At 39.7% G+C, this 9,437-nt stretch overlaps 1 protein-coding gene across 1 annotated transcript in view; it reads left to right on the forward strand.

The window, feature by feature from the left end:
* The window catches only part of ABCA4 (ATP binding cassette subfamily A member 4), a 61,163-nt gene extending 52,272 nt beyond the window's left edge, over positions 1–8,891 (forward strand). The window contains exons 37-49 of the mRNA XM_036387811.1: positions 391–506; positions 1,165–1,312; positions 1,629–1,752; positions 2,457–2,586; positions 3,488–3,608; positions 3,773–3,835; positions 3,947–4,053; positions 5,032–5,173; positions 5,740–5,874; positions 7,038–7,141; positions 7,229–7,321; positions 7,652–7,901; positions 8,769–8,891. Coding sequence (XP_036243704.1) covers positions 391–506; positions 1,165–1,312; positions 1,629–1,752; positions 2,457–2,586; positions 3,488–3,608; positions 3,773–3,835; positions 3,947–4,053; positions 5,032–5,173; positions 5,740–5,874; positions 7,038–7,141; positions 7,229–7,321; positions 7,652–7,901; positions 8,769–8,891 — 1,656 coding nt within the window. The remainder of the gene's footprint in view (positions 1–390; positions 507–1,164; positions 1,313–1,628; positions 1,753–2,456; positions 2,587–3,487; positions 3,609–3,772; positions 3,836–3,946; positions 4,054–5,031; positions 5,174–5,739; positions 5,875–7,037; positions 7,142–7,228; positions 7,322–7,651; positions 7,902–8,768) is intronic.
* The last annotated feature ends 546 nt before the right edge of the window (positions 8,892–9,437 follow it).

The raw sequence follows: 9,437 nt of genomic DNA on the forward strand, positions 1-9,437 counted from the left end.
AGGAATGTGGCTCAAGTGACTAGCTCTGCCATCCTTACACAGCCTTTGTTTGCATCACTAGAAACTGTACTTCCCTTGCATGGCCACTTTTTTGGGGAAGCCTGGCAGCCAGACTATGAAATAATGGATTCACAAATCATAATCTAAGAAACAACAATATATGTTATATTTTTGATGATCAGTCTGATAAAGGATGTCTTAGGAATATGTTTAGTACTAAGGCCCTGCATTTCCAGGGACCTGTTGATCCAAAAAATTCAGTGTGACTAGTCTAACTCAAATTCTGATGTTCCTCAATATAAATTCCTTTTGGAATGATGTGTAGGATCTGGATATGTTTGCAGCCCTTCTCAGGACTCACACATTGGTCTTCCCCCTGTGCTGTGGCAGGTGAATTATTCACTGAGTGCTGGGATGGTTGTGGCTATATTTGCTGGATTCAAGAAGAAAGCATACACCTCCCCAACCAATCTCCCTGTGCTCGTTGCCTTGCTGCTCCTCTATGGGTGAGTGCTCAAGGTTATTGCTGCAGGTGGACCCTGTATTTTCACATGGAAATGATTTCATGTTGCTGAGCTCGGGACTTAGTGGAACCCAGCTTTGAAGAATAGAACTGGGTGGATCCAAGACAGGTTAAAACTAGATTCTTCTATGGGATATTTACATACTCTGTCTGGCTACATGCTGCAAAAGAGATTCTTTTGTCACTGCCTGCCTTGCATTTTTAAGCATCAGATGTGACCTGTACAGGAAAATATATTTGTTCAGTTTGCTGATTTCTTCCTTGTACTTTGTGTAGGAATTTAGTGGTTGTTCATTTGCTGCATTCACAGTCTTTCAGCATTCAACATTTCTTTGTTTCTTCTTGGTGCACAATTCACTTAAATGTGCAAAGATACCTGGGGTGATAGCAACCTTGCTAGCATTAAGTTTTCTCAATTTCAGCAGTGTCTTACACCCTGCATTTTAATAGCAAAAAATGACTAAGCAGAAAAAAATCTTATGTGGTAACCAGGGAGAAAATACTGTGGTGGGTTGGGAGTTGGTTACACCATTTTGTTATACTTGGGATGGGAAGAAAGCCTAACTTTGTGTTTTCTTTAGGCCAACTCACATGAGAATACTGGGGATTTATCATAGTTTTTTTCTGTTTCTGGTATGCAGATGGGCAGTAATTCCCATGATGTACCCTGCTTCTTCTTTCTTCAGTATCCCCAGCACTGCTTATGTTGCATTGTCTTGTATTAATCTCTTTGTGGGAATCAACAGCAGTGCCATTACATTTATCCTGGAATTATTTGAAAATAATCCGGTAAGTAATGTTTTGTAATTTTGCTGGATGCCAGGCAACTCCAAAGCCTGTCTCACTCCTCTCCACAGCTGGACAGGGGAGAGAAATGTAATGAATGCTTCATGAGTTAAGGACTGGGAGAAATCAACCAAATACCATAACAGGCAAATATTAGAGATATTAGTTGAATTTATTATTTTAAACAGTCTGTTTTCTCTCTTTTAAGAAAACAGAACATCCAGTTTCTCTGACATGACAAAGAACTTTTCAATTATATTGCTATATGCTCTTAAACAGGTCTGGTTTAAACAGCTTATGTTGTTTCTGTTTCTTACAGTCTTTGCTGAAGTTTAATAAAACATTGAAAAATGTACTGCTTGTCCTCCCACATTTTTGTTTGGGCCGTGGACTCATTGACTTGGCCATGAACCAAGCTGTGACTGAAGTATATGCAAGGTTTGGTAAGTAAAGCCAATAAGAAAAAGTTGTGGCAGTGTCACATGTCCTGACCTTGGATGAGATGTTTGGAAGGATTAACTCAGAAAAGTAGTAGATTTTTCACCTTTTCCTTCATCAGATGGATGAGAAGTATGAAAGTTCACCTTCTCTGAAGGAATCACAGCTTCTGATAGTGCTGCCAGAACTCTGTGGCCCAACCAGTAGTCTGCATTGGAAATGAATCCATTTGTTCAGTATCAGACTCTGGTGTCTTTTTATCCTTTGATTGGAAGACCCTAAATCACTACAGGAGGATTTATTTTTTCATTTCATTTGAATACCTCAGCTAATGTTTAAAGTGACTGTTGTTCTTCAAATGCATTCTCTTGGGATATGTTTTTCTTTGATATCAGACAACTTATTAAAAGAATAGTCCTACAACAGAACTCATCTGTTTTAATTCAGCAAATGTGTGTCTTTTCACATAATTTATGCAAGTTTTGTGTAATGATATTCAAATTAGTGTGTATTCAGAGAGATTATTTTTACTCCCATGCAGCAGCTGAACTTTTGTTAAGACTTTTTATAAGACTAGAAAATTAAAACTTTTGCCTGATCATGAGCAAATAAAGTACAGTAATTCACTATAATTTTGCTTTTTGTTCTGAGGAGTAGTGGGGTTTTTCAGCAGTATTTCACATTCCTTTCTGGTGCTCTTCCTCCAAAGGTGAGGAGCATATTTCTGATCCCTTTCAGTGGGACTTTGTTGGAAAGAACCTGGTTGCCATGGCTCTTCAAGGAGTTGTGTTCTTCTTTCTGAATCTCTTTATGCAGCACCGTTTGTTCTCCACAAGATGGTATGTCTAAAAGTTCTATTAATGTTCCTTATTAAAAAGATTACTATCTTTGTTATTCTCTATGTTCCTCTTTTCTTCTTTTTGTTCTTAATTTTTCTCTAAATTTGTGGATTTTTTGGTTCTCTATTTACTTACCCAATCTTATCTTAATGTATTGCTATGCTGATCCAAGAAAGCATTTACAAATCTGCATTATCTCAAGAGGATTTAAGAATATTTTATTAAAGAAATTAGTTTTCTCGAATTAAGATTTTAATGTAATTTTTTTATTGAAGACAGCACTGTAGTAGTGAGATTATAAAATTACCTGGAAAGTTTGTAGTGTTCTCAGTCAGGCTAGGTATTAGCTAGTACTATGAGCTACTAGCCTGGCATCCCAAGACAGTGATTCTAGTCTGTGTCACAGGACAGCTGTATCCTGGACACTGTGTGAACTTCCCCTCTCTGCTTTACAAATGTGCCTCTCCCTTGATGAAAAGAGCTACCTACCAACTGTGAGTGGGTCATTCACTTCTGTTCAGGATTGCCAACAAGAGTACTAATTGGTGCAGTTATAAAAATACTGCCTTGTTGAGAGATCTACTCAAAACTTCTACTTCTAAGGACCATCACTAGCTATTAAGAGTAGCCAAATAGTGAAAGCTGTGGTTAAGGGGCAGGTTATTCTCATATCAGTGACTGACAAGGCATGTTCTTTTGAGCAAGCCATTTCCTCCTTTTTAGTATCTAGAGATTAACTTTAAAGGTCAGGGCTTATCCCAACAGCAGGAGTACTCCAGCCAATTGCGAAGTTTAAACCCCACTGCTTCCACCAGTCACATTTTTGGCAGCAGATTAGCCATTGTTTTACACTTTTATTCTAACTGAACCCAGGACAACCCAGTATCTTGGGTTTTTCTAGGTTTGCTGAGACTGCCATGTCACCTATTATTAATGAAGATGAGGATGTTGCAGAAGAAAGAAAAAGAATTATGAATAGAGGAAACAAAACAGATATCTTACAATTACAAGAACTGACCAAGGTAATATTTTGAGAAGAGTGAAAAAAAAAATTACTCATGTCTCAGTTCTAAAGTTGCCTCATCCCAATAGCATTAAACTAAACTAAAAATTCTGATGATTTTAATTTCTGTAGATGTCTTGAAATAGGAACTTTCCTTTTTTTTTCCTCCCCCTATCAATATAGATTTATGCAGGTCGACGCAAGCCTGCAGTGGACAGACTCTGTGTTGGCATCCGTCCCGGAGAGGTAGGTTGTTCAATAACACTGGATTACATTCCATGGATCAGTTCAGATTTTATGCCCCCACTGATTTACAAGTTGGAAATATTAAAGAATATGATAAATTTTGCAATTTAGTGCTTTGGCCTTTTGGGAGTGAATGGTGCTGGCAAAACAACAACATTCAAAATGCTGACTGGAGATACTGATGTAACATCTGGAGATGCTATAGTGGCTGGCAGTAGGTAAGTACCTTAAAAAAACCCCTGTGACACTCCATTTACCAGCATAGAACTGTCCAGATCACACTCTCAGTGATCCAGCAGCTCTATGGCACTGAGATCACAAGTAACATATGATTGCATTTGATACTTTTAACACTTGTAAAATCTGTGGGTAAGTTATAGTAATGCTAATAGTGGGACAAGGCAATCATATCTAGTGGCAAGAGCTCCCAAACATAAGATAATCCATCCAACAGGGTACTTTGATCTGAGTTTTGGGATTTTTCTCTGGCTGTTTCCAACATCTTTGTTTACACAGTGCTGGCATAATGTAATGAGTTATTACAGTGTGATCTGGTATGCACTTAAGTTGGTTTACTTCCAGGTTGTTTGCCTTGGCTTGTTAGGTGTAGTTGGGATTTGATTCTTTGTCCATTGATGTGATTTGAACAATAACTCTTTTGTTGCCAGGACATGGTCCTGCTCAGCCTGTTTTAGGTGACTCTGCCCAGGCAGGGTCAGTGGACAAGATAACCTCCAGAGCCCCCTTCCAACCACACCCATTCTGTGATCTTGTACTTTTCCTACTACCATTGACATGTTAGCCTTGTGTCCTGCCTGTCTGTTGCTAGTGACCATTTTTTGAGCTGAAATAACTGCTTCTTTTTTTTTTAGATATAAACACTGTTTTTAAAATAAATAAATAAACCTAAGAGGCTGTTTAAAGAACTTCTCGTTAAGTTAGTCTATACTTTAACAAAAAATTGGGTAAGGGAAAACAAGCTTACACTCTTAACCAGGACTGAGCTGACTTGAGACAACAATATACTCCTTGCTCTTATGAACAGACAGATATTTTCGTAGCATGTTTTATCAGGAAGAATTAATTCTCCTCTTACAAGAGTTGTTGCCCCAGAAAATAAGGATTTTATTCAAAGTTTTCTTCGCTGTCTTAGAGCTGGTATTACAGAACTACAATTCTTTTCTTTGTTTCTCCAGTATATTGACCCACATTTCTGATGTCCATCAAAACATGGGATACTGCCCTCAGTTTGATGCCATTGATGACCTGCTCACAGGACGAGAACACCTGTATTTATATGCACGCTTGCGGGGGGTTCCAGCAGAAGAAGTCGAGAGGGTAAAGTACTCTTTCTTTTCATAATTACAGTGATATTTGTGATGATTAATGGTGCTCTTAACATGCTAAGAGCCAGAATTTCCAAAGTGTGCTCATTATTCTGTGTAGTGAAGTCCTGGGTGTGATTCCTGTCATTTGGACAGTTGAGTAACAAGACCACACTATCAAATGCAGGTTCCCAGGTATTAGTGGTAGTTGCAAATCTGTGGCACCAACAGTGGAAGGCTAAAGATACAATTGCTGTGGCTCAGAATGGCACTGGTGGCTGTTTTGCTCTTGTCTTTAAAGTTATGTATGTATAGGGAAGAAAACATGAAGAAGATACCAGAAGAAAATAATTTAAATTCTTGCACAGATAGAAGTCTACAGCTGAGGCTGCTTTATGGCTTTCCCTCACCTAGTTAGATGCCTCTCATCATCATCATAAATACTTTGTACTTCCCTGGCCCAGTTCCAAAATGAATGTGCTAGAACCCAGGGGACTGTCATGTTTCTACCAGAAATGTATCAGCAATCCTGTCTGTTCTGCATTTACTGCTGTGTGAAACAGATGGTTTCTCTCACAGGTTGCTGAATGGGGCATCCAGAAGCTGGGACTCCCTATGTACGCAGACCACCTGGCAGGGACCTACAGTGGGGGCAACAAGCGCAAGCTCTCCACTGCCATTGCCCTGATAGGCTGCCCACCACTCGTCTTGCTAGTAAGTGTCATGGAAACACAGCCTGGCCAGTTCAAAATAACATCTCATAACACTACATGCTAAAGAGCTACAAAGTCATTGAAAGCTCCTTTCTGCCCTCAACTTACAGCTATTTCAGTGAAATTTTGAATTAATTTCAGATGTAGTCTGGGATGTGTAACTATATTTCTAATGGACCCCAAGGGATTACAAAAGAAAGATCTTCAAAAAAGAATGTGTTGAGATAAAATCTATAATCCAGAAAAATCTGAATTTAAACTCTTGTTTAGTTTCAGTCTGCCTTTTCTTGTCAAAGTGTAGCCAGTGATGTAAAAAATGATCTTCCAACATATCCACCTGGCTGCTTTATCCAGCAGAACAAAGGAAGATGCCTACCCTTTTTCAGCCTTATACAAATTTATACTGAACTATACAAATGCTGAAATGTAGTTCTTGCCAAATAAAACAAGTGATTAGATCATTGCATATCTAAAGGAAAATTCAGCATGAAATTACTACAGAAATTCTTTATTTAGATTATATTCTACCACCTTAATTTGTATGTCTGTGACTTTTAGACACAGTCACTTTTACTTTGTAAAGTCTGTGAAGAAGTGTTTTAATACATATTCGGAGCCTGGTTCCTTGTACCATTTAATATCCTTTACATGTATTCTGCCTGTAGTAAACAGTCAGATAAAATGTTTTCTCATAATTTCTTAAGACAAGATGTTCAATGAAAAAATTTCTATCCTAATTTTGTTTACATTTTTTGTTACTTACTGGGCTAGCTGACTTATGTAGGATCAAATCCTTAGGTAGTGTAAATCAGAATGACTTCGCTGATTTCTTGGATTGAACATTGTCCTATATGTTTACGCAGTCAGACGATCTGGTGAGAGCTCACTGTTGCCCAGAAAAGGCACTCCCTTCCCTGTAGCTGTGCCCCACACAGACAGCACTGTGTTCTTACCTGCAGTCCATGGTCTTGTTTCCTTTCTGCTTTGTGCCAAGGAGTCCATTGGTACCCACTCACTCCTATGCTTCTCAAGGACTATGTGCTTTCTCAAGGCATAGATTACTGTAGAGAAACAATCACACACTATGGTCCAAAAAATGACCTGATTCTAAATAGATTTTCCCTGTTTTATCTGACTCTGATTGCCTTAACATTTCCATTACAGGATGAACCAACTACCGGGATGGACCCTCAGTCCCGGCGCCTCCTGTGGGACTCTATTGTTGGTGTGCTCAGAGATGGGCGAGCGGTGGTGCTAACCTCACACAGGTAAAAACAGTTCAAACTCAGACTCTGAAAGCAGCTGAAGTACATCTGTTGGCTTTTATCTCAAATATCTCTTCTCTGTTTTGAAAGTATGGAAGAATGTGAAGCCCTCTGTACTCGTTTAGCCATCATGGTACAAGGTACCTTCAAATGCCTAGGCACAATTCAGGAGCTAAAATACAAGTAAGTAGAACATTTTTATAGTGGTTTTTAAAGGGAAAATTTAGTGTATGTGACAAGTACTACTCTTAATATAAGCAATTCCATGGTTAACCACACCTATTTCTGGGTGCAGCTCTGTTGTATATTAGACAATCTGACCAGATCTCATTTCAAGTCTATTATGCTACATACCACTTCTGCAAGGCAAATACAGGGCTTCCTAAAAAGCTGGATCTTACGCAATATCTTTCAGATACTGCTATTTTCTTCCTAGCTGAAGAAAACTAATTTCCTTCCTGAATGATGAAACAACCTCTTCACCCATTTCCTAAATCCACTTGTCCTTCCCAGGTTTGGAGATGGCTACATTGTCACTCTGAAAATCAAAGCTCCAAAGTCTGGGCTGCCTCCAGATCCTGCTCCTGCTGAGAAATTCATACGCATCAACTTCCCAGGGAGTTTCCAGAGAGAGAAACACTACAACATGCTGCAGTATCAGATTTGCTCTTCCTCTCTGGCTAAGATTTTTCGATTAATAATCTCCAATAAGGAAAATTTGCATATTGAAGAATATTCTGTGTCTCAAACAACATTAGATCAGGTGAGTAAAAAGTAAAACATTAAGTAAAAGTAAAAACAGACAAAGCTTGTCTGGTGAGAATTAGGCAACATAATGGGGATGTATCCAAATAACTGAAGGACCAAATTGTTTAGAGAATTATCTCACACCTCTTTCTCAGGCAAGATTCCCAGGCCTCTCATCAAGGAGGGTGTATCAGTATGAATCAGTAACTTATTCCCTGTGTAAATAAGTGCCATGTGAAAGCTGGTAAGACAGCATTTTCCATATGACAGAATTCACACAACCCGTTCCTTCAGGAGGAGCAGTCTGAGCAAGGTCAGCAATTTGGAATGAGACTGAGCTGAGAATAGCATTTTATTCTAAATAAGAGGTTTGGACCATGTTTTGTCAAAGATACTGTGAGAAGCAATTAGACACACAAAACCTAGGAAGTCTATTGGGAGTTTTGAAAACACACACTTGCCAGAGGGTATTGGCCCCATCTGTCTGCTCTCCTAAGTAACAAAGGGTCCACATATGTAAGCTGGTTTTGGTGGGATTGCTAGAGAGGCATTCCTGGCTGCCTTTCAGCTTCTTCTGAAATACTCTGTCTCTCTTTCTATCACAACCAAACTCATGCTGTGCAAACCATGCAAACCTAGCTGAAGACATTTCCTCCTTAAGAAAAAGTAGGATTTTACTTGCAAGCAAGTGCGTCCAAAGGAAGGAAGTTGCAAGGAAGTTTATGAAAATGAAGGAGGAACTCATGATCTCAGCTGATAACGCAGCGTCTCAGTTCAGTTGATGTCTGTGGATTGCCCTTTCTGTCTGTTTCCTGCAGAGCAGTCATTCCACTAACTCATCCCAGTTGAAGACATGGTGACATTTTCTGCTTTCCTCACACAGGTTTTTGTGAACTTTGCTAAACAGCAGATGGAGGATGAGGAAATTCCTTTGCATCCACGTGCAGCTGGAGCCAGCCGAGAAGCCAGGGTCTCCCCAGCTCTGCATCAGCAGGCAGTTGCATAGACTGCTCCTGCGGCCTCCAGGCTTAGTGTGTGCACAGTGCAAGCATGTGCCAGAGCAGAGCAAGGGGAAAACAAAGGTTTGCACTCTCAGTATCACACTGATTTTTTTGCACCTTTCTGAGCACTGTGCTCTCAACAACAGCCCTAGCAACAGCCAGCTTCTACTGCTCTACCAGTAACACTACATGCTGAGAGTGTCAAAGGAAAGGCAGGTCCTTGCTATAGAATAAAATCTTCCTCTAACATAAAGTCCATTATAAGATACAAGAAGAGAAGTCTCATTCCTCCTTGTTGACATATAAATAACATCAAAGATGGATTCTCTAGCTGGTACTTTTAGGCTGGCGGGTTTTTCTTCTTTAACCCTTATGTCAACTGCTGTGAGTCAGCAGACAGATCCCAAGGCTGAGAGCATTGCCCAGCTTAGAAGCAGATCCCTGCTGTGCTGAGTGCATGGGACTATCAAGGTCAGAACAGTGCTGGCTGATGGGGCTAGTCCTGGGAGATTGCTTCACTGTCTCACCAGGCTGCCAGTGAAAACAGACGG

Source organism: Molothrus ater, chromosome 9, assembly GCF_012460135.2.
Source record: "Molothrus ater isolate BHLD 08-10-18 breed brown headed cowbird chromosome 9, BPBGC_Mater_1.1, whole genome shotgun sequence".
Taxonomy (NCBI): Eukaryota; Metazoa; Chordata; class Aves; order Passeriformes; family Icteridae; genus Molothrus; species Molothrus ater.